Source organism: Anomaloglossus baeobatrachus, chromosome 8 (assembly GCF_048569485.1).
Source record: "Anomaloglossus baeobatrachus isolate aAnoBae1 chromosome 8, aAnoBae1.hap1, whole genome shotgun sequence".
NCBI classification, from domain to species: Eukaryota; Metazoa; Chordata; class Amphibia; order Anura; family Aromobatidae; genus Anomaloglossus; species Anomaloglossus baeobatrachus.
In genome coordinates, this window is record NC_134360.1 from 25,519,353 (window position 1) to 25,545,282 (window position 25,930).

General features: G+C 43.1%; 1 protein-coding gene across 9 annotated transcripts in view; it reads right to left on the reverse strand.

Moving 5' to 3' along the window:
* MAGI1 (membrane associated guanylate kinase, WW and PDZ domain containing 1) overlaps positions 1 to 25,930 on the reverse strand; it is a 713,270-nt gene that overhangs the window by 29,613 nt on the left and 657,727 nt on the right. For 7 of the 9 annotated variants that reach the window (XM_075321384.1, XM_075321382.1, XM_075321380.1 and 4 more), the window contains 4 exons: positions 14,936 to 15,027; positions 12,797 to 12,989; positions 10,867 to 11,166; positions 801 to 1,004 (listed from right to left, as the gene is read on the reverse strand). In XM_075321384.1, coding sequence (XP_075177499.1) covers positions 801 to 1,004; positions 10,867 to 11,166; positions 12,797 to 12,989; positions 14,936 to 15,027 — 789 coding nt within the window. The remainder of the gene's footprint in view (positions 1 to 800; positions 1,005 to 10,866; positions 11,167 to 12,796; positions 12,990 to 14,935; positions 15,028 to 25,930) is intronic. The other 2 variants (XM_075321385.1, XM_075321383.1) reach the window with 1 other exon arrangement.

Genomic DNA, 25,930 nt, shown 5'->3' on the forward strand with positions numbered 1-25,930 from the left:
TTCCCTTGTTGGTCAAATGGTAGGCTTCTCATCGGAGATGCGAAAGGTCGACATTCCCTCTTTGGTCAAATGGTAGGCTTCTCATCTGAGATGCGAAAAGTCAACACTCCCTCATTGGTCAATTGGTAGGCTTCTCATCTGAGATGCGAAAAGTCAACACTCCCTTATCGGTCAAATGGTAGGCTTCTCATCTCATCTGACATGCGAAAAGTCAACACTCCCTTATCGGTCAAATGGTAGGCTTCTCATCTGAGATGCGAAAAGTCAACATTCCCTCATTGGTTTAATTGGTAGGCTTCTCATCTGAGATGTGAAAGGTCGACATTCCTCGGTCAAGTTTTAGGCTTCTCATCTGAGATGCGAAAGGTCGACATTCCCTCATTGGTCAAATGGTAGGCTTCTCATCTGAGATGTGAAAGGTCATATATACACCAAACTGTATAGACTATAGGGCAAAGTTACCATAACGGAAATAAATGTACTTTGGACATTTTCTGATCTTCCGGATTGATGTGACCACTGCAGCCTGTGACTGGCTGCAGAGATCGCATATCGACACCTCAACTTATCAGTTCCCAAAATTTTTCAGAATGAGATTTGATTACATTTTCTCCTTTTCTCTACAATGAAAGTATGCAACATTACTGAATTATGAGGAACCATTTCTACGGTAGAATGGACCGCCATCGGACTAGACCTCTTCTATCCCCTTTGAAAAAACATTTTTACATACTTTATCGACATATTGGAACAAATAAGAATCAACACTAAAAACAAATAATAATGAAAGATTAAGTTACCATCCCCAGGAATGATGCGTAGAGTTACAGTGTTTCCAGCTTCTTTGATTAAGTTGACGATGTCCGAATGCGACTTGTTGGTGATGGAACATCCATTGACGGCCAGTATCCGGTCTCCCACTTTCAGCTTGCCACACCGGTCTGCTGGGCTTCCTTCTATTATCCGACCTATTTTATGGGGCATGGCCACACATGCATTTCCAGCTTTTTTTTTTTATGTCACAATGTTTGTTAAAGTGACAAGACATCGAAAGGTATAGAAGAGAAGGATCGAGAAAGGGAAAAGAAGGTTTGAGGGTTAATAATGCATTAAGCAAACGCTATTAGATGAGCGGTGAACAAGAACATTGGCAAAACAACCGGTCAAGAGGACAAGATGGCGAAGCTGCGGAATTCCGCTCATCTATCAATGCCGCCGACGGCAAATGAATTCTTGCAGGAATCGGATTCATCGTCAGTATTCTTCAGGATGACTATGGGATTCTATCTGAATTAGCGCTCCTTGTACCTTGGGTATAAATAAATCTCTGGAAGACTAATGCACTTTTATTTAAGGCGGGTGATTCATGGCGATCTAGCACTTGTACGAGTCCCCGATGCCTACTGGCTTTAATGAAACGTATGGAGAGAATTTAGGAGGAGCCACTCCTGATGAAGGACATCAATGATATCATTTCTCCAAAAGTTACACAAAATGGACAATTTCGGCCATTTTGATGTATCATCATTTTAAAATTATATCCTCGATCATACGCAACATTGTCGGCAAGAAAAAAAAAAAAGTGATCCGCGGTGCCTACATTTTTTTCGTTTTTGCTTCCATTTCAGAAGTAATTTGCCGTGATCAGCCCATTACGGTCGATCATTTGCCAATTTTCAGAGGAGCATTGTGTTGTGTTACAAATTATTCTGATCTGTGGATAATCTGTTATGTTAAAGAGGAAACGATCCGATCTGCTGCATCCATCTGATCCCAGTAATGATCCCAATCCTAAGCGTACAGTAAGCTTAAAGGGAATCTGTCACCACGTATTTGATTCCCCATATAAGAGCAAAATGATGTAGGGGCAGAGACCCCAATTCCAGCAATATGTCGCTTACTGCAGTTTTGATAAATGTTTTCTCTAGCAGTTCTCTGAATGCTGAGCTTTGTATAACCCCTGGCTGCTTCCTGTGTATAACCCCGCCCACACCATGAATTTCCTGTTTTCAGTGTATAACCCTGACCACACCACTGATTGGCTATTTTCTGTGCATAACCCCGCCTACACAATTGATTGGTTGCTTTCTTTGTATTACCCCGCCCACACTACTAATTTTCTGCTTTCTGTGTATAACCTCACCCACACCCTTGATTGGCTGCTGTGTACATGTGTCGCTTACTTCAGTTTTGATAAAAATCAGTTTTCTCTAGCAGTTCTCTGAATGCAGAGCTTGTATAACCCCGCCCACACAATTAATTGGCTGCTTCCTGTTGATAACCCCACCCCACACTACTGATGGGCTGCTTCCTGTGTATAATGCCGCCCACACCACTGACAGGCTGCTTCCTGTATATAACCCCGCCCACACCACTGATTGGCTGCTTCCTCTATATAACCCCGCCCACACGACTGTGGCTGCTTTCTGTGCATAATCCCGCCCACACAATTGTGTATAATGCCGCCCACACCACTGACGGGCTGCTTCCTGTATATAACCCCGCCCACACCAATGATTTTCCGTTTTCTGTGTACACTGTGCATAGGCAGAAAGTCGGTAATCAGTTATGGAGGCGGGATTATACAGAATACAGAAGACTACATTGCAGCAGGTTTACTAGTCTTCTAGTGATTAGCTGTTAAAACTGGGATTTTATCAAAACTACAGCAAGCAGCCCAGTAAGCGACACAGCTCTAGAATGTTGGCAGATTCCCTTTAAGGTCAGATGAAGAAAGCAGGACATTAGCTTCAATGTGGAATATACTCATGGGCCTAACAACTGGGATGAGATAGAGAGATGATCACTGCAAGAGCTAAACTATGGGCAGATCATGGTATCTCACTACCGAGTAACAGGGGTAAATTACGATATTGGGGCACTGCACGAGGGTGTCTGATTTTAGTAGGCTACAGGACTTGTTAAAGTGGATCTGTCACCAGATTTCATAATACATACTGCAAACAATATGAAACATATCTTAGACCTGATGGGTTCAGTGTACTTATTTTGAAAAATCCATTTCATAATGAGTATATTATCCTTTGTGACAGTTTAAACTCATTTGCTGCTGATCTAACCTAATTGACATATCCTCAGTGTCCCTCCTCCCTGCTGAGATCTCACACTGCTCAGAACAAACTGCAGCTGTTTGTGCGGCTGGGTGGCAGACCCTGAAAACCTTCGGACTCAAACTCTCATCTTCAAATCATGATTATTTATACAGCCATTCTGGCATAGATTTTCAAAGGAAGTACACCAGCCTCATTAGGTCTAGGGGATCTATTTAATAATGTATGCAGTTTATTGAAAACTAGTCACAACAGGGAATATTTATTGCACATTTCAACAAAGTTGGGACTCAAGCTTGTGTTTTTGAGTCAGTCAGCCCTCATGGTGGAGGTGAAGAGGCCGGCACATGTGCTATAGGATCCTTAACCCACAAATGTCTATTGGCTCCAATGGTTGGTTAGAGGCCAACGACTTTAATCCTTTGCTGCTCCGGCTTCTCTCAGTCCTCGGCCGGTCTAAGAACATGTTTTTTCATTAGTAATTTCATAGAAGTACTTGGCTCCTTGTCCAAAACCGTATTCGTAAGAGACCAGGAGTGGGACTTGGCACTTGTTCCTTCACCAATTCTCATCAACTTTTTGGCTGGATTTCTAGGAAGTCAACCCTACGTTATCTGCTGCCAGAGAAGGTACCAAGAAAGCAGAAGAAAAGTCCTTTTTGGACTGTTCACCGTTGAATTCTGAAGAATAATGAGATGACCGGTCCTTGCTTAAAAAATAAGCCAAGAAAAAGACTCTTACTCTTAGAGTTCTATTAGGGTTGTTTAATTTGCCCCCGTACCACGTCGGGCTAAGTTTTGGCCCCGGTACCCCCACAACACTACCGGTTGTAATTGCCAATGTTCTTTTCACCATTAGATGTGAATGATAATATTTGAATAAACATAAAAAAATAAAGCATTGCCCGCCTCGTCCACCTCCGGCACACCGCCGGTAAGCAGCGGAAACTGGCCTTTATCCCGGAGAGAAGTTTACCAAGCAAAAAAAAAAATAATGGACACCGAGCAAGACACAGGGAAAGGGGCAGGAGAGCAAAATGTGCACAACTACAAAGGCAAACACCGAAGCCCAGAAGAAATCTGCGTCCGCTGTCCAATGTTAGTTTTATTGGTAGCCAAGGATGAAATAAGCGAACAAGAAAGCCATAAAGTGTCCGTTTATATAACAATACAGCTTGTAAGGTTCAATAATATTAAAAGGAATCTGTCAGCAGGTTTTTGCTATGCAATCAGAAGACAGCATGCTGCAGGGGTTAACAGAGAATTCAGGGATGTGTCTCTTATCACAGGGTGTGCTGTTTATCTTCAATGTTTGTGTCGCTTTAAAAGATTAATAAATGTGAGCTAGTCCGGCACTTTCCCTACTGTTATTAGCAGCTCACTGTCTATAGACTTTGTATACCGAGCCTTGTCTATGTAATCTGAAGGCAGCATGCTGCAGGGGTTAACACAGAATTCAGGGATGTGTCACTTATCACAGGGTGTGCTGTTGTTTACCTGCAATGTTTGTTTTAGCTTCAAAAGATTATTAAAGGTAGGGTAGTCCGGCACTTTCCCTACTGTTATTAACAGCTCACTGTCTATAGACTTTGTATACAGAGCCTTGTCTAAGTAATCTGATGACCGCATGCTGCAGGGGTTAACACAGAGAATTTAGGGACGTGTATCTTATTACACTGTGTGCTGTTGTTTACCTTAAATGTCTGCCACTTTCCCTGCTGTTATTAGCAGCTCACTGTCTATAGACTTTGTATACAATGCCTGGTCTATGTAATCTGAAGACAACATGCTGTAAGGGTTAACACCGAGAATTCAGGGATGTGTCTCTTATCACACTGTGTGCTCTTTACCTGCAATGTTTGTTTAAGCTTCAAAAGATTATTAAAGGTGAGCTAGTCCGGCGCTCCCCTGCTGTTATTAGCAGCTCACGGTCTATAGACTTTGTATATAGAGCCTGGTGTGGGTGGGGTTTGCTTTCTCAGCTCTGCTGCATTGCTAAAACTAAAAACTCTGATTGTATCAGAATGGCTTCACTCCGCAATATAAGTGAAACATCGCTGGATTCAGGGTCTCTTTGCCTACATCATGCTGCTCTCAGATTGGGTAGAAAAAAAAACAGCTGACCGATTCCCTTTAATGAGGTATCTCAATAGTAATAAAAAAAAAAAAGGGCCACCACATTGGCTCTGCCATCATTGCCCTAAATTATAAAGGGGTATTCCCAAAATATTAAAGAGGTTTTCCATTTTTAAGAAATAACAAAGATAGGATGTGCTCACCCTCCCCAGGTCCAGAGCTAGATCCCTGCTGCTGAAAGATTTGGTGTTTTGGCAGCAACGATGATATCATGTCAACAGCACGCATCACCGCTGCAGACAATCAAGGAGCTCAAGAGCACAGCCATGGTGTGTGCTGTCAAAACACCAAATGCCGCAGCAGCAGGGAGTTAACACTGGACCTGGGGATGGCGAGTACCTCCTCTGTTTGATCTTTTAGAGCATCTGTAGGATACGGGATAACCTACTGATCACTGGCGATCTGCTAGGACCCCCAGAGACCCTAAGAATGGATCTCTGGAACCCAGGAGGCCCTTTTTGAATGCAGTGGAGGTGCATATGCTCAAACTCAGCTCCACTCATTGTCTATGGTACTGCCCGTGAGATGGATAACTTACTATCTTTGGAATAACCCTTTAAGGAACGGTCTCAAATTCTACAACGTATCTCCTTTTATTTTGGAAATAGCGCCCCTCTTGACTATGGGCTATGTATGGTACTGCAGTTCCGCCCTATTAAGGGGGGAAAAATGTCAATACCAACCCTAGACATGAGCGGTGCGGTCTCAGAAATAAAATACGATCAAAACAATTTTTTATATATATTTTTTTTAATATCAGAAATGAGCAGATTTATAGTAAGATTTATTATATTATTATTTTTGGTATTTTAGCTGTTTATTAATACAGCTAAAATACAAAAAAAATACAAAATAATAATAATAAATAAATATTATTATAAATCAAAGTACATGACGGTGCCCAAAGTTTATTTTGAGAAATAAAATGAAATCACGATAATGAAGTGTCTGGGGTTCGCAGGTACACGAGGTACTACATTAGAAAAGTGAATTATTTTTAATTATCTAATATACTTTCATTAACCAAATCGCTCAAGCTACAAGCAGTAATTTACTAGCGGTGAAGAGCAAGCGGAGAGGAAAAATATTCCCTGCAACTTCACAGCAGTCAATAAACAGGCAACAAACCGCTAATATGTGTCAGCGTAGGATCTGTGCACAAGAGACAAACTATAGACCGGTATTATTGATATATCGACCGGCTCGATTTGTTTTTCCCACAGGTGCAATTCCCTTTTTGGAGAAGGGGCCAATTCAAGATTATTGGGTAATTGTAGGTTGGTCAGTGTTATAACACAATCAGTGCTCAATGGGAAAAAACAAAAGGGCTTGACCATTCGACCAGGGGTGTAACAATCGCGTTTGCAGCGATTGTGTCCGCGACCGGGCCCGGGAGTACAGGGGGCCCGCCGGCCCTAGTCCATGTTTCAAGCTGGATGTGCATCCGAGGGCACGCATCCAGCTGAAATACATCCCAGCACAGAGACCCGTTGGGTCCCTGCACTGCGATGTGCCGGCCGCCGAATAAGACTATGAATATTCAATGCACCCCATGCCCATAATCCAGGGCAAGGGGAGCAGACAATATGCCGACACCTGGCAGCCGATCGCGCCGTAAGTGGACGTGCTGCACATGACAGTGACGTCATGCGCTGTGCCACTTGCACGCTGGTCAGATCCAGCATGCCAAATTATTGGACGAGGACACCGGGGGAGCGGGGGGAAGGAGAGTATAACTGTTTATTTTTATTACCGTGTGCGGCACCCAGGGGTATCATATATACCAGGATGGGGACATAAACCAGGCTGGGGCCATTATGGGGGACATGTATTACAAGGATGGGGCCATCATTATTGGGACATATATATCAGGATGCGGCCATGATGGGGACATCTATACCAGGATGGGGACATATATATACCAGGATTGGGCTATGATGGGGACATCTATACCAGGATGGGGACATATATATATACCAGGATTGGGCTATGATGGGGACACCTATACCAGGATGGGGACATATATACCAGGATCGGGCTATGATGGGGACATCTATACCAGGATGGGGACATATATACCAGGATAGGGCCATGATGGTGACAATCTATACCAGGATGGGACTCATAAGAGGATATAGACATGATGCGGTCATACACCAAGATGTGGGACATATTTACCAGGAAGAGGCCCAGGATGGGGGACATTAGTACATTATGGGGGTCAGTACTACACAATGAAGTGGGAGGGGAGCTCCTCGTATGCCTTTATGGGATTTAGAAAGCTACAATGGCCCATGCATCTTACTAACTTGTGGGGGGGGGGGGTCCAGGCTCAAACTTTGCACCGGGTCCTATCAGACTCTAGTTACGCCACTGCATTCCACCATAAGGGGAGAGATGAGCGGATCAGGCAAAATTTGCCTTTTCGCTTAGTTTTTTCCCAGGAAATTCGATTTGTGGAGAACTTATTTTCCATGACTTTATTGTCCCTTATTATGCTTTGGGGTCTCTTCACATCCTTACACATAATCAATGTAATATTTAAAATAATGAAAAATACTTCTTATAGTCCTCTAATCCGGCCCTTCTGCTACCCACCGCCACCTGTCCCGGTCCTGTTCACATCTTCTGATCCCCTGTCACTTGCACTGAATTCCCAAGCCAGCATTTCCAGCACTCATGATGCCTGGGAGGGGGAGTCTGCGAAAGTGCGAAGAGGGTTGCAGCATCACGATTCCAGCACAAGCGGCGAGTAATCAGAAGATGCAGTGAAGATAGATGGCAATAAGGAGCATATATACCAGGAGAAGGACATATATACCAGGAGGGGGATATATACGTGAGTAATCAGAAGAAGTGGTGAAGATAGATGGCAATGAGGAGCATATAAACCAGGAGGAGGACATATATACCAGGAGGGGGATAAAAACGTGAGAAATCAGGAGATGTGGCGAAGATAGATGGCAATGAGGAGCATATATACCAGGAGGAGGACATATATACCAGGAGGGGCCCAGGATGGGGATATATATTGTGAGTAATCCGAAGATGTGGCGAAGATAGATGGCAATGAAGAGCATATATACCAGGAGGAGAACATATATACCAGAAGGGGAATGGGATGGGGAAATATAGGTGACTAATCAGAAGATGTGGCAAAGATTGATGGCATTGAGGAGCATATATATCAGGAGGAGGACATATATACCAGGAGGGGGATATAGACGCGAGTAGTTAGAAGATGCAGCGAAGATGGGTGGCAATGAGGCTCAAAGGGGCCGGAAACCTGAGAGGTAAGTTGAGTACAATGATTTTTCATTTTTTTTTTTAACCTTTTAATGACCCTTTATTGGGTCAGAAAAGCGGTGATCATTGCCTAATCTCTGGGGAAGCGATTTACATAAAAAAATCTGAGAATTTTTGGAAAATTTGTGTAAAATTCAATTCCACTTAAATGTATTGGCTCATTGCGTTAGACTTAGTATAAACTATACTGGATGATAAGGGGGGCCAACACTTTTGTAGTAGGACTCTGGCTCTTAGTGCTCCCCCGCTCCCCATGAATGGTTTGCGGTCTAGATGCAGGGAATTTGCTCTCCTTGCAGGTGCCATTAATTAGCTGCTTGTAGCAAGTGCGATTCATTATAATACCCAATGATGGAAGCAATTTCTATATATATTAAGGCAACAATTGTATCACAAATCAGATGATGACTCGTATTGCCTCGCCATCTTGTAGAAGTATCCATGTATTACCGCATGATACGACATTCGCACCGTGACATCTCTGCGGAATGTTGTGCTAACAAATGTGTAATATTTATAACCCTAATTCACACACCTTTATTAAAAAAGTCACTTTTGATTTTGTGTTTCGAGTCAAAGCCAACAAAACGTTTCGCCGGGAACGTATATATATTTCATTTAGGACTGAAGCCAGTGCGTTGATTAAAGCTCCTATCCGCTCCTTATGCAGAATAGAAGTGATTTTACTGCTCCCTAAACAGTAGGACTGAGCCATAAACCTAGAGAATCGCACTGAAGATTTGCTAATAATTACGGATTTTACTGTCATCTGGGGCTTCGGATGACGGTTGCTTATCTTTAATGGAGTAAAACTAGAGGCAGAGAAAAATCTGAAAGCATAAATTGTCGAAAAAATCGTTCTGCAGTCCAATCATGTACACACCATAGAGGCAGAACATGACGTTATGGGCTCGAGAGCCACTTGGTCACATCTTAAGACTTTCCTCTCTAGAGAAACTGAATGGTTAGGACTAGTGATGAGCGAGTGTAATCGTTCATATTCTCTACTCGCATGGATAGTACGGTATTCGGGCTGCTCAGTAGATTGCGAGTTTTTGTGTACTCGCCTCGCTATATTTGGATTTCCTGCCCTGCAGGTTTGGTAGTTGATTTGCAGCCACTAAATATGCTGGGCTTCGTAACCAATCACAGTAATGCCACAGCCATCTAGGTGTAGAGAGAGAGAGGGGAGAGAGAGGAGAGAAAGAGAGGAGAGAGAGGAGAGAAAGAGAGGAGAGAGAGGAGAAGAGAGAGAGAGGGGAGGAGAAAGAGGAGAGGGGAGAGAGCGAAGAGAGGAGGGAGAGAGAGGCTATAGAGCGGAGAGAGGGAGGAGAGAGAGGGGAGGAGGGAGAGGGGAGGAGGGAGAGGGGAGGAGAGAGAGGGGAGGAGAGAGAGGGGAGGAGAGAGAGGGGAGGAGAGAGAGGGGAGGAGAGAGAGGGGAGGAGAGAGAGGGGAGGAGAGAGAGGGGAGGAGAGAGAGGGGAGGAGAGAGAGGGGAGGAGAGAGAGGGGAGGAGAGAGGAGGGAGAGATATGAGAGAGAAGATATAGAGGAGAGAGCGAGGGGAGGGAGGAGAGGAAGGAGTGAGAGGAGAAAAGAAGAGAGAAGGGAGGGAGGAGAAAGAGAGAAGAAGAGAGAGAGGGGGGAGGAGAAAGAGGAGAGGGGAGAGAGGGAAGAGAGGAGGGAGAGAGAGGGAGGAGAGAGAGGGAGGAGAGAGAGGGAGGAGAGAGAGGGGAGGAGAGAGAGGGGAGGAGAGAGAGGGGAGGAGAGAGAGGGGAGGAGAGAGAGGGGAGGAGAGAGAGGGGAGGAGAGAGAGGGGAGGGGAGAGAGGGGAGGGGAGGAGAGAGAGGGGAGGAGAGAGGAGGGAGAGATATGAGAGAGAAGATATAGAGGGGAGGGAGGAGAGGAAGGAGTGAGAGGAGAGAGAGGGGAGGGTGAGACAAGTGAGAGAGGAGAGAAAGATTAGAGGAGAGAAGAGAAAAAGAGGAGAGGGTTGAGAGGAGAGAGATAGAAGAGAGAGGAGAGAGAAGATCGAGAGATGAGAGGAGAGAGAGAAGAGACAGATTCCCCAGGCTCTCCCCATTCAGTTTCATCACTTTCCCATCCCCCAGACCTCTTTGTTGGGTCCAGCAGAAAATTACTCGCATTTCCCATTGACTTGCATTGTACTCGCTATTCGGAACGAATATACAAATATTACAAAGTACTCGGTATGAGTGTAGCGATTACGAATATTTCGGTACTCACTCATCTCTAGTTAGGTCATAACAAGTGGACATTTGGTTGATGAGGGTGAAACAAAGACTAAGTCTTGCTAGGTAGGGTTGCAAAACCAAAGACCCATAAGCGCACTTACCAAACGTAGTTCCAGCTTCGGGCCTGCTGACAGAAGAGACAATGACAAATCCAAAGCCCTCGTTTTCACCACGACGAATTTCTACATCATATGGCTGAATCACGGTGCTGACCAATCCGCTGCCGCCGCCGCCTCCACCGCTGCCGATTCCACTGGTGGAACCACTGCCGGAGCTGACTGTATTTAGCGAGTTTTGGCTGCCTTGGGGTGTGCGTTTCTCTTCTGTTAAAGAGGCAGGTTGGGTGCTGCTATGGTGGGAAGATGCTGGTGAAGGAGGGACATCGTTTTCTGTTTTGGGGACTGGAGGGTAAAAAAAATTAAAAAAAAGTTGGTTTGTTATAAATAAAATAAATGGATCATCAATACAGAGAAGTTATCAAAGAAAGAACACGGAATATTGACAATGTTCTCCAAACTATGGCTTGATGGAAGATACAGTACAACAGCTGCGGGCTTATACTGATAGGACTGTGTTGTGCAGACAGCAATGGTGCTTTATTTGTTGGGGTTTGTTAATACTATACTTTGATTTTCCTGTATTTTCCATGTTGTGATGATGCAGTTCAAAATGGCTACTGTATGTCCCAAGTAAAACTGTTTTTTCTCTGATGATAGCTGAGTATGAATAATTTGGCTGAAAGCTGAAACCTGCAACATCATTGTTCAGATGTTCCCTGATTATATATAGGCATTCAATATAAATCGGGCCCTACCAAATGTAGCATGACTTTGGTCAACCCATATAACTACTCAATGTACCGGGCCCCTACCAAATGTAGCATGACTTTGGTCAACCCATACAACTAGTTAATATACGGGGCCCTACGAAATGTAGAATGACTTTGTTCAACCCATATAACTACTCAATATACTGGGCCCTACCAAATGTAGCATGATTTTGGTCAACCCAAACAACTACTCAATATACCGGACCTTACCAAACGTAGCATGACTTTGGTCAAGCTATACAACTATTCAATATACTGGGCCCTACCAAATGTAGCATGATTTTGGTCAACCCATAGAACTACTCAATATACTGTCCCTACCAAATGTAGCATGACTTTGGTCAACCCATACAACAACTCGATATACCGGGCCCTACCAAATGTAGTATGACTTTGGTCAACCCATACAACTACTCAATATACGGGGCCCTACAAAATGTAGCATGACTTTGCTCAACCTATATAACTACTCAATGTACCGGGCCCTACCAAATGTAGCATGATTTTAGTCAACCCAAACAACTACTCAATATACCGAACCTTACCAAATGTAGCATGACTTTGGTCAACCTATACAACTATTCAATACAAGGGCCCTACCAAATGTAGCATGATTTTGGTCAACCCATACAACTACTCAATGTACCTGGCCCTACCAAATGTAGCATGACTTTGGTCAACCCATACAACAACTCGATATACCGGGCCCTACCAAATGTAGTATGACTTTGGTCAACCCATACAACTACTCGATATACCGGGCCCTACCAAATGTAGCATGACTTTGGTCAACCCATATAACTACTCAATGTACCGGGCCCTACCAAATGTAGCATGATTTTGGTCAACCCAAACAACTACTCAATATACCGGACCTTACCAAACGTAGCATGACTTTGGTCAACCTATACAACTATTCAATATACTGGCCCTACCAAATGTAGCATGATTTTGGTCAACCCATATAACTACTCAATATACTGGCCCTATCAAATGTAGCATGACTTTGGTCAACTCAATCAACATAACTATGGACGACCCAACAAGCGTCTAACTAGTCTCTAGTTGAGATCTTTTTATCACGTTCCATTGCTTGTAATTCACTTAGAACTTCAAGGAGGCCCCAACGTATGTTGTTATAGCTACTCATGGGATCACGGATTAGCTGGGAATCTACTGTAAAAAGGATCTCTTCAGCGTACCTGGATAAACTACTTTGCGCCTAATGGTTAAATTGACGTGGCCTTGTTTGGCCGCCTGTTGCATTAGTTGGACTACGAGTTGATGCGACTTTCCAACCACGGCCGTCCCATCCACACATATAAGTTCATCTCCCGACCTCAGCCGTCCATCCGCATCAGCAGATCCCAGAGGCACAATATGACCTATGAATATCTGGGGAAAGAGAGAACGTGTTAGACAATACGTTACAAGGATTATTATCCTGGGGTTTGGAGAAACAAGGGTTTCGGAATAGATCAAGGGCTATAAACAAATATGCCATTTTTTGGGGATGTTGACTGTACAAACTGATATCATTATCTGTTTCCTGTAGTGGAGATTAAGAACAAGGAAACCTTCTTCTAGATAAGGTCAAACGTTGACATTTTGAAACTCCACCAAGAGCTCGGCTTTATTTCTTCTTCACCAGCACTAAGCTTTCTAGTCAGAAAATATTTATTCTCCTTGTAGAGATCCAATTGGTATACAAATTAGGAAGAACATTTTTTAGTTCCCCCTTTAGATGGATTCCCTGAAATCAATCTCCAATCCTTCAAAGAGTGTTAAAGGGGTTGTCTATGTTTGTGATGAATGTCAACAGTGACGCTATGTGACTGAAGACTTCTGAATCATCACACCGCGCGCATTGCAAACTGTCAGGAGTCTCCGGTTCTGGGCACGAGAGCGGAAGGTCAGGTGACCACAATTCTACAATATGCATACTTACAGTCACATTCCAACTACAATTCAATTGCATTGAGAGAGGCCACACGTCTAGTTGGAATGTAACCAATGTAGTTGGCAATGTGTAGTGAAACAGAAGCTTGTGTCAATGGTGCAAAATGTTTGTTAAAGGAAAAATTACGTTTAGCCTAAAATACATGCATTATAGCATATAAAAATGTCCTAGAAGGTGTCCATCTCCTTAAAGAGGACTTTTCTGAAAATCATCACCGTTCAAAAGCCAGAACCAAAGGCAACGCACATAGTCAACCATGGCCTCAACTTTGCTAACGAGGAACAACACCCTCCGTAAAAGAGCTATCTACAGATCGTAGTGCCTCGGGTTTGGCTGACAACCCATGTTATTCTCTTAAAGAGGCCCAGCCACTAGGATTTTCATATATAACCTAACACCAGTGCTATACTGGCGCTATCATGCTGAATGTAAACATACCTTTAGTTGTGAGATCGGATGTATACTTTCTGAAATACAGGCAAGTAAAATTTGTGCAATGCACTGTTATTTGATTGATAGCAGCTACAGAATATCTAATAGGTGGGTCTGGTTTTGCTAGTTATTCCCGCCCCTGTCTGCTGCCTGTCCTCCTCCCTCCCTCCTCCCCCTATAATAAAAGAGACAGGAGGAGGAAGGATAGGTAGCAGACAGGGGCGGGAATAACTAGCAAAACCCGACCCACCTATTAGATATTCTGTAGCTGCTATCAATCAAATAACAGTGCATTTCACAAGCTTTACTTGCCTGTATTTCAGAAAATATACATCCGATCTCACAACTACACAGTTGTGAGACTATACAAGGTATGTATAGACTCAGCATGATAGTACCAGTATAGCACTGGCCTTAGTTTATATAGGAAAATCCTGGTGGTTGGTCCTCTTTAAGAGAATAACTTTGGTTGTCAGCTAAACCAGAGGCACCGCCATCTGTAGACAGCTCTTTTACCGAGTTGTTGCTCTTCATTAGCAGAGTTGAGGCCATGGTTGACTATATGCATTGCCTTTGCTTCTGGCTTTTGAACAGTGATGATTTTCACAAAGGAGATCCAGCCGGTGGGGATTTTTTTTGGCACTTTGACGAACCCAATGGAAAGTCAATGGCATCCGCTAGGATTTATTGGGATTCATTCCAAAGAAAACCGTGGTGCCAGTAATTATAGTTTTCTTAGTTGTCATGTTTACAAAGATCCTTAAAGACATCACAAATTCAGAAAAGATGCCAGATGATTTCTCCAGAGTCCATGAAATCCGAAGCGACTTTACTATCCACAGCTGAAAGACTAAATTATTAACCTTACTTGCTAAACCATTATTACAAAGCTTAATGATTGCAATCATGTACATTCCACATCATCATCATCAACACTTCCTTCACTTACTGGTTCCCCTGGCTCGTTTCCTCCAAGAATTCTGAAGCCAAAGCCAGTCTCTTTCCGCCATAAAAAAATATCATGCTCTTGAAAATCTGGAACTGCGGAAGAAAAAACAACAAAAGGTTATTCTCTACAGAATATGCCAAATTTAATTAAATTCAATTAATTTCACATTTTTATTCGTCAAGAAGTTGTCCAGACTAAGAAACGCAACACTAATGTCATCCCTGGACTCCAATGGAGTTGTGCTGCAAAACTAGACGCAACCTTTTTCTTGACCCTTATGGTTATTCCTCCCTGTATTAAGGACATTCCAAAACTGATAGGACCAACCTTTACCAGACTCTCTCTCTATAGGGGCCTCTAATCTCATCAGGTATCTCTATGGTACAGATGCCCTTGGGGATGGCTATCAAGAAATGGGCCCACTTTTACACCAGTGTCTTAGTTAAAACCTCAGCTGGCTATATCCAGTGGTAAAGGATTGGGCATGTGGAAATCCAACATGCCTAATCCTTTGTTTAACCCCCAATATCTTGGGGAATAACTGGAGGCCCTCGAATTGATAAATCGAATATTGTAAGCTTGTGTTGAGATTTGCCTTACGTTTAGTGCCATTTTTAAGTGATATTAAGAACATTGGAGAAATGATAGGCCCAACCTTTACCAGGCACTCTCTTTAGGGCCCTCAAAATAATCCCATTGGGTGCCGCTATGGTACAAATGCCCTTGGTCTGGGCTAACAAGAGATGGACCCACTTTTATGCCAGTGCTATGGTCTTAGTTAAAACCTCAGTTGGATATCTCCAGTGGTAACAAATGATTGGGCATGTTGAAATCCAACATGCCTAATCCTTATATCTTGGGGAATAATTGGAGGCCCTCCCATTGATAAAGCCAATATTGTAGGGTTGGGTTGTGATTTGCCTCACGTCTAGAGGCATTTTTAAGTTCTCAAGGTGAAGTGGCTTGGGATTTCGATGGTAGGTTACACTTTGATCCAATGTGCAAGAAGAGTTGAATTGGAGGTTCTCCCATTGATAAAGCCAATATTGTAGGGTTGGGTTGAGATTTTCCTCATTCGTAGAGGCATTTTTAAGTTCTCAAGGTGAAGTGTCTTGGGATTTCGATGGTGGGTTACACTTTGATCCAATGTACAAGAAGGGTTGAATTAGAAGTCCTCCCATTGATAAAGCCAATATTCTAGGGTTAAGTTGAGATTTGCCTCATTCGTAGAGGTATTTTCAATCTCTCAAGGTAAGGTGTCTTGGGATTTCGATGGTGGGTTACACTTTGATCCAATGTACAAGAAGGGTTGAATTAGAGGTCCTCCCATTGATAAAGCCAATATTCTAGAGTTGGGTTTAGATTTGCCTCATTCGTAGAGGTATATTCAATCTCTCAAGGTAAGGTGTCTTGGGATTTCGATGGTGGGTTATACTTTGATCCAATGTACAAGAAGGGTTGAATTAGAGGTCCTCCCATTGATAAAGCCAATATTCTAGAGTTGGGTTTAGATTTGCCTCATTCGTAGAGGTATATTCAATCTCTCAAGGTAAGGTGTCTTGGGATTTCGATGGTGGGTTATACTTTGATCCAATGTACAAGAAGGGTTGAATTAGAGGTCCTCCCATTGAATAAGTCAATATTCTAGGGTTGGGTTGATATCTGCCTCATTCGTAGAGGTATATTCAATCTCTCAAGGTAAGGTGGCTTGGGATTTCGATGGTGGGTTACACTTTGATCCAATGTACAAGAAGGGTTGAATTAGAGGTCCTCCCATTGATAAAGCCAATATTCTAGAGTTGGGTTTAGATTTGCCTCATTCGTAGAGGTATATTCAATCTCTCAGGGTGAAGTGTCTTGGGAGTTCGATGGTGGGTTACACTTTGATCCAATGTACAAGAAGGGTTGAATTAGAGGTCCTCCCATTGATAAAGCCAATATTCTAGAGTTGGGTTTAGATTTGCCTCATTCGTAGAGGTATATTCAATCTCTCAAGGTAAGGTGTCTTGGGATTTCGATGGTGGGTTATACTTTGATCCAATGTACAAGAAGGGTTGAATTAGAGGTCCTCCCATTGAATAAGTCAATATTCTAGGGTTGGGTTGATATCTGCCTCATTCGTAGAGGTATATTCAATCTCTCAAGGTAAGGTGGCTTGGGATTTCGATGGTGGGTTACACTTTGATCCAATGTACAAGAAGGTTTGAATTGGAGGTCCTCCCATTGATAAAGCCAATATTCTAGGGTTGGGCTGAGATTTGCCTCATTCGTAGAGGTATTTTGAATCTCTCAGGGTGAAGTGTCTTGGGAGTTCGATGGTGGGTTACACTTTGATCCAATGTACAAGAAGGGTTGAATTGGAGGTCCTTCCATTGATAAAGCCAATATTCTAGGGTTAAGTTGAGATTTGCCTTATTCGTAGAGGTATTTTCAATCTCAAGGTGAGGTAGCTTGGGATTTCAATGGTGGGTTACACTTTGATCCAATGTGCGAGAAGGGTCTAAAATGAAGTATCTAATCTGCCTTAAACTCTTCTTGGTATCTTTAAGTTATTATATTAGGACTAACACTATCTTAAAGTTCATTTTTACGATCTAAGTGAAAATTTGTCTAAAACCCTCTTAACAGCCTCTAGAAAATAAAATTTAATGGGCCCAAAACTGAAATGTCATCAGCCTACAATTAATAACTCCGGTTCCTTTTCAGAGAATTCCCGGTAAGTCGTTTGCCAGATGACTAGGATGCTGCCAAGTCTGAAACTTGATGTTATGTATCATCGTGAATTAATCACAGTGTTTCCCCTTTTGACTGGTGAACAGCTTTGTGTTTCGCAAGTTTCATGTTGGCGTCCTCTCATCCCTTCCATTGTATGATGACAATCCCCAAACAATTATGCCGGCTGATATCATAAATCATCTGGTGGAACAGAAAAGGAAAAATATGCAACCTTCCTCCTCATAATAGAAGTAGCTGAATTCAATAGTTCCAACGGGACCTGGACACATTGAATGGGGACATTTTCCATTCAAAAGGAATTATTTTTAGCCTTTAACCTAAACAAGCAGAATGGAGTCCAATGTTCCCTCCAATCCAAACATTAATTCTATTTATTCAATTTTGTAAAGGTACAATAAACCAGTCAACTTCATCATAATTAAACAAAAAATAAATAAAAAGAAACAAGATGCAAAAGTATTCAACCTTCCTACTCAAATTAAACGGAAGGGTTTTGCTATGTAAACTGAGAGCAGAATGATGTAGGGGCAGAGACGCTGATTCCAGCTATGTGTTACAAAGCTGTGTATTGCTGTTTCAATAGAATCACTGTTTTATCAGCAGGATATTATCACTACAGGACTAGGTGCCTGCTGGTCCATCCACACTATCAGCACTGATTAGTAGTTTTCTATCAATGTACAGTGTACAAAGAAAGATGACAATCAGGGGTGTGGGCGGGGTTCACCATCAGTGGTGTGGGTGGAGTTATAGACAATCGGTGGGGTGGCGGGATTATCTAAATCCGTGATGTGGACGGGGTTATACACAATCAGTGGTGTGGATGGGGTTATCTAAATCACTGCTGTGGGTGGAGTTATACACAGTAGTGTGGGGGTTATACACAGTAGTGTGGGGGTTATACACAGTGATGTGGGCAGGGTCATAATCAGTGGTGTGGGCAGGATTATACACAGTGGTGTGGGCGGGGTTATACACAGTGGAGTAGGTTGGGTTATACACAGTAGTGTAGGTGAGGCTATACACAATCAGCGATGTAGGCAGGATTATATACAATCAGTGGTGTGGGCTGGGTTATACAGTCAGTGGTGAGGGTGGGGTTATACAGTCAGTGGTGTGGGTGGGGTTATACACAATCAGCGGTGTGGACGGGGTTATACACAATCAGCGGTGTGGTTGGGGTTATACACAATCAGTGGTATGGGCGGGGTTATACACAATCAGCGGTGTGGGCGGGGTTATACACAATCAGTGGTGTGGTCGGGGTTATACACAATCAGTGGTGTGGGCGGGGTTATACATAATCAGCGGTTTGGGTGGGGTTATACAGTCAGTGGTGTGGGGTTATACACAATCAGCAGTGTGGGGGGTTATACACGTGGTATGGGCTGTGTTATACACAATCAGCGGTGTGGGTGGGGTTATATACAGCTCAGCATTCAGAGCTCTCCTAGACCTATGTGCTACTGAATAATTTTGAGAACATTTTAACAAGATGAGCACCTATTCGCACCCTCTTCCCCTTTCTTTCATCCGTTATCTAAGCGTACTAATCAATGTTACACCTATATATCTTTTTCTTTCTTTTTTTTATGACACAAACTATTAATTAGCCGCATACAATAGACACAAATGACCTAGCCACATTTAAAAATGAAAATTTTGCTTGCAATTTTTTTTGCCTTACCCCAACATTGAATCCAACGCTCCCTCCCATTCAAACACATATAAATTCTTCAACTATAAATTCTAATTAAGAAGCTTTTTCGTGATACAATTTTGTAGCGATTCAAACTAACCAACTTCACAATAATTAAAGAAAAAGTGAAAAATAAAGTAATCCAGATGTAGCATTTCCTTCTTGTAATGGGGCCCATGGGGACTGTGATAAGACGTATCTTCTATTTGACACCGTATGTTACCGACACAAAGTAGGCTTGACTCAGTAGGTGATGCGACCACCCAAGGTTGCACCATGAAAAGCACAGGATTAATGACACAATTAGAGGTGTGAGGTCATGCTGCGCCTATTCTTTCTGGCTTCGGTAACCCAAAAAATTGCAGGGAAATCAATAAAGAACATGTATTTATTTGGAGAGTACTTGGGTAGAGAGACGCTTGAGATGCAGAACAGCTTTTGTCGGTAATGGTTATGGATGAAGATATTAGATAACCTTTTAAAATCGAGACTACCAGGATGTCATGCGCTGTTGGGATCCGCACACGCGGATTACTTCTACAGCATCAGACACTGTTCACATTGCAGTGTCCGACAGGCAACCTGGTCACTCGTAAGTGCTCAGCTCAACTGGGCGTCGGCTGAGTTGTTATCCTGCTCCCAGCCTTGCAGAAGTTAATCCTTTTTGGAGCAGTGTGCTATTCTTCTGAGAGCCAGGTTGCAGATTTCCTTCCACAGCTGGTCTCCTCCTACGAAGGCTAGGGAGTGTATTAGGAGACCGCCGAAGATAGTCTCTGCTTGCAGTGGTGAAATCCCGGCGTCCGTTGCATACCTCTATTTGGTGACCAGTTACTTGTAGTTTGTGCTGTTCGTTAGTTCTCTGGTGTCAATTACTACTACTCTTTTGGTTTATTCCCTCCGGAATCGTTTTGTCTCTCTTCTGTGGTTATTTGTGGTGTGAGTGTGTTTCAGTTTGATCTCCTCGTCTGTGTCTTGGGGAGGTTGTTACTTTGGGTCCTGCTCATCCTAGGGTTGGGTTATGGGGGAGGTTTTAGGACAGTGCCCGACAGGAGACAGGGCCAGGGTGGAGACCTAGACCTCCCTACCATCAAGGGTACCTCCAGGGTCCGGGTGAGTGGAGGGCTCTACTTGCAGTTGTGAAATCCTGGCATCCGTTGCATATCTCTATTTGGTGACCAGCGACTTGTTGTTTGTGGTATGAGTACCTGGTGTGAATTACGCCTACCCCTTTTAGTTTATTCCCTCTGGTGTTGTTTTGCCTCTACTCTATGGTTATTTGCGGTGTGAGTGTGTTTCAGTTTGATTTCCTCGTCTGTGTCTTGGGGAGGTTGTTACTTTTGGGTCTAGGTCATCCAAGGTTTGGGAGTACGGGGGGAGGTTTTAGGACAGGGCCAGGCTGGAGACCTGGACCGCCCTACCATCAAGGGTACCTCCAGGGTCAGGGTGAGCGCAGGGCCCACAATCTTAGAGTCAGCTTAGCACCCCTTGACGCAGGACAAGTGAAGACACCCGTGGTCTTATATTGGGGGGTAGAACCTAAAGCAACACCAGCCCTAAAATCCGCAATCCTTTTGAAACAAATTTGGTTTCTCGACTTTGTATTCTTGACCATCGTTTCTTGTGCATAAAAATACCAAAAATGAGTTTTTGGGCAATGCACTCATGTTTCCAACAAGCGTAGTGGATTTTATTTCATCTTGAGGAAAGCTGAATAAGACAATCTGAATTGACGAGGCTCCATCAATTAAATGTCATCTTTGTGCCCAGCGGAGCATTACCGGAAAACTGTTTCTGATCCTTAGCGGATCTTCACTCCTATTGATTAAAGTGGTGGTCTCCACAAGTCAATACCATTAAGCGAGTCAAGTAGATAGGGTAATATAAGGACTTTTCCTGAATAAAAAAGGATCGATATAATTAGAGGAAGACGCTACTTGTGGTTAAGTCCGGGGTTTGTAGGGGGGAGGGGCTGACTAATCGGGATGGAAGCCAGATTTTTGTATTGGAAGCAAATTAAAATGGATTGATGGTTGCAATGGAAGGATGATGTGACATGTTTGCCGGGTACACCGCTGAGCGACCGATTTACCTAATCACGCTGCTTTCTTGCTTGCAGTTGAAAAAAAATGTTCTACAGATCAATGTAGAAGTAATAAAAGTACCATTAACTCTACATAGCTGACTGGTCATTACAACGCGCAAGGTCACGGCACCAGTCGTATGCTGAATGGTGAGCTGTGAAGTAAATTCTATTCTACTATATAGAACCCAAATATTGTGATCAAATCATGTGTTCCGGCAAATAATATAGCCGTAAAGTGCCCATATAAGAAAGGGAATGTGGCTTTAGCATGGTGCCGAAAACATTAGGTCACTAGAGACCCCTTCAACAGTGCCATGTGCTAAGCATAAATGCACAGGTTGCACACCCCTGAAGCAGCCCCTTTTTGGATTCTTAGGCCTTTCTCATAATCTTACTGTCACAAGGAGGTTTTTGTAGACATTGTCAACTGTCTTGGCACCATCCGGATCTGGGAAAACTTTAGATTTTTGCACTCTGGTAAATTCCCTGATGTTTGTGATCAGCGCAGGGAGACTCTGGTATCAACTCATAGACCTGTGGTTCATGGGCAGGCTAGCAAGAGTTTATCTATGATGGTTTGCTTGTTAGTCTCCTTGGTCACATGATATGGGAGAGCCAATCATGATTGCTCTCCTCCTCCATATGCTGGCTGCTCTGTTCTTATGTTGCCAGCTATAGCTTCTCTATACTGGTCTGGTGAGGTGCTGTGATCCAGACTTACTGGTGCTTGTGATATTATTGTTGTGTGCGGTTGTGGTGTTAACCCTTGTTGTACTTTCATTACTGCCTTCCTGATCTTGCTTTTCTCCTTTGTTTCTTACAGTTTATCCCCGAGAGTGTGCAGTGTGACTAAGTTTCTGTTGTCTCTGTCTGCCTCATCTGTGTTTCCATCACACTCCTGCTCCTTCCTTCCCTGGGGGAGCTTTACTCAGGAGTATAATAAGGCACCTGACTCCAGCATCTCCGCCATCAGTGAGTTTGCTGAGTGTCTGAGTTTTGTTTTTTTCCTGTCTGTTTTTATATGTGTTGCCATCACACTTCTGCCCCTTCCTTCTCTGGGGTGATTAGCTCTGGTCAGGAGAATAGCCAGGCACAGGACTCCAGGGTCTCCACCATCAGAGGTAACCCTTGAGGTTAGGGATAGTGTAGGGTCCCCTAGAGTGAGGGGCAGCAAGGAGACACTTGTCCTTCACTATCCCACAGTCACAACGTGACACTGACAGAGACAGAGACCATCACATTCCATGCCCATCATCATCCTCTCCTCTCAAGATCCAAAAGCAACGGAAATGTGAGCTACATCTTCATCTTGAGACAGCAAAGCATTTGGTGAATACAAACAATAGCAAAAGCTGCAAAATGAAATATATATATATATATATATATATATAGATATATATATATATATATATATTTTATTTATTAGCAATTTGTATTCATGAGATTTCTGATTAATTTTTGAAAGATCAGTAGCTTCTAAAATACCAACTTAAAAAATGCGGAAATAAAAAAAATTAGAGGTTTTCAACAAGAACGAATTAATGATCCTCTAAAGAATTAGCAAACATTTTCAGTTTAAGGTTTTAAAGTCAATAATGCAATTAGAGGAGTTTTTCTTGTATTTCCAGCTCTTTTGCTTAAGTGGTAATTTACCTTAATCAAGATTAAATACCCATAAAAAAACTAAGCAAAATATCAATAGCCATCAAAAGTATGTTATCCCCGTATCGATCGTTGTCACGCCGCAGTAACATAAAACTTTGTTATTTCTCTTTTACACCCTGGATTGTGAAACCAATAACTGGAGCTCAACCCAAAAGCAACCGGTTCTAAAGACTCCCGGTTGGGTAGATTCCTGCACGGCAGATAGCCCACGTTTAAGGCTACGGAGACAATAATTACCTTTATTTTTAAGGCACAATGTGGCGTTTCTGTTGATTTTTACATCTCACAGAAACAATTGGTTTCAATGGATTAAGAAGAATTATGGAGTCAAGTGTTCGAGAGAAGATTCCATTATGGAACCTGTAAGAATATGGACCTCTACTAAGACTCCGAGAGGTGTGAGAAAGAGTAGCAAGTTAAGAAGTCTCATTTTTTTTCCAAAAACAGCCACGGAAATAGAGCGTTTCTGGTGTTGAAGTGCATCGTTGACTTAAAGAGGTTCCACTATTTTTACATTGATGACTTAAAGGGGACCAGCCAGCAGGATTTTGCGATATGAACTAAAGGCAGTGCCATACAGGCACTAGGATGCTGAATCCAGGCATACCTGTTATACAAAGATCGGATGCTTGGTTGATGAAATATCTTTAATCAAAGTTGCAGAAATGCACTGTACTTTGATTGACGGGTACAACAGGGACGGGCCTTTGTGGGTTGGGTCTTTGGTATTTACTCCTCGTCCGGCGTCCTTTGAATATTGTGCTACCACTGCTGCTGTTTGCGGCGCATGTACATTGCCACACTAATGCTGTCTTCATTAAAATGGTACCAGAGTTCACGCATGTGTGTACCGCGATCTCCGACGCCATTTTAGTAAAGACACTGCTGTGAAGACTATGAGCAGCAAACGCGCATGCGCAGATGTAAAAAACAAAGAAAAATATGCGCATGCACCGATGCTTTTCAGTCTTCACTGCAGTGTCTTCAATTAAATGGCACCGGAGATCGCAGTACACGCATGCGCAGACTCCAGCGCCATTTTAATGAAGATAGAATCACTGTGGCAATGCGCATGCGCAGCCAACAACAGCAATGGTGGCGCAATATTCAAAAAAAGAAAAGGTGGAAAGTCAAGAGGACGCCGGAGGAGGATAAATGCCGGAGACCCGACCCTCAAAGGCCCGCCCCCATTTCACCTGTCAATCAAAGCGCAGTGCATTTTTTCAACTTTGATTAAAGATATTTCATCAACCAAGCGTCGTATCTTTCTATAACATGTATGCCTGGATTCAGCATCTTACTGCCAGTATGGCACTGCCTTTAGGTCATATAGCAAAATCCCAGTGGTTGGTCCTCTTTAACCTAAGGATAGGTCATCAATGTCTGATTGGCCGGGGTCCAACACCCACATCCCTGCTGATCAGCTGTTTTTGGGGGCCGGTGGTGGCCGGAAATGCTCAGTTCCGGAGCTGCCCCGTCTTAGGAAAACAGCCACGCCCAGTTAAAATGCAGTGACCGCAATCAAGCATATGTTTCTTAGCAGTGTTTTTCATGTTTTTTTTCCATATTTTTCACATTTTGTTTTTAAGGAATCAAAATTTCAGAAACGTCTAACTTCTCTACTTACAGACATATTCTAGTCGCTGACAATATAATGTATACTCTGCTGCACGATGTACTATTGTGCACCGGCCAAATCCTCAAAGCCAATTCATTCTGCAGAACGACACACATTACGCACTGAATAATTCCCACAATCTGCGTGGTCCATTTACTTCCGATCTGTAAAAACATACTAGGCCGTTACCGGCGATGCCAAGGTTACATACAAGCTGATCTGTGCAGTCATATTGCCAAGAAATCTGCATCAATCAGTCTGATGTCCCGGGATTCCTCTGCTTATTGCTCATCGAGGGGGAAAAATAACTGCTTCAAGGGAAATTTACATTCACACGGCGAGCCACGTAGACCGGCCGCGACGTGAGAAAGAATACAATAATGTAACAATGATCTTATCGAAAATTCTAATACCACTAAACGGGCTTTAGGGCCAGATAAAGGAAATGGGATCTATTTGTAGCGTGATGATCCGAAGTGCCCCTCCATCATCTCTTCTGCCAGTAATAGTGGCGTAACTGGAGTTCTATAGGCCCTGATGCAAAATTTGGACCTGGCCCCCCTCCATGTGGGTGAGATGTATCTATACATTTAGCACTCTAAATCTTATAAAGTCATACGAGTTGCCCTACCCTCCCATTATGTAGTAATGCATCCCATTCTGAGCTTCTTCCTGGTAAATACAGTTAGGTCCAGAAATATTTGGACAGTGACACAATTTTGGCGAGTTGGGCTCTGCATGCCACCACATTGGATTTGAAATGAAACCTCTACAACAGAATTCAAGTGCAGATTGTAACATTTAATTTGAAGGTTTGAACAAAAATATCTGATAGAAATTGTAGGAATTGTCACATTTCTTTACAAACACTCCACATTTTAGGAGGTCAAAAGTAATTGGACAAATAAACCAAACCCAAACAAAATAATTTTATTTTCAATATTTTGTTGCGAATCCTTTGGAGGCAATCACTGCCTTAAGTCTGGAACCCATGGACATCACCAAACGCTGGGTTTCCTCCTTCTTAATGCTTTGCCAGGCCTTTACAGCCGCAGCCTTCAGGTCTTGCTTGTTTGTGGGTCTTTCCGTCTTAAGTTTGGATTTGAGCAAGTGAAATGCATGCTCAATTGGGTTAAGATCTGGTGATTGACTTGGCCATTGCAGAATGTTCCACTTTTTTGCACTCATGAACTC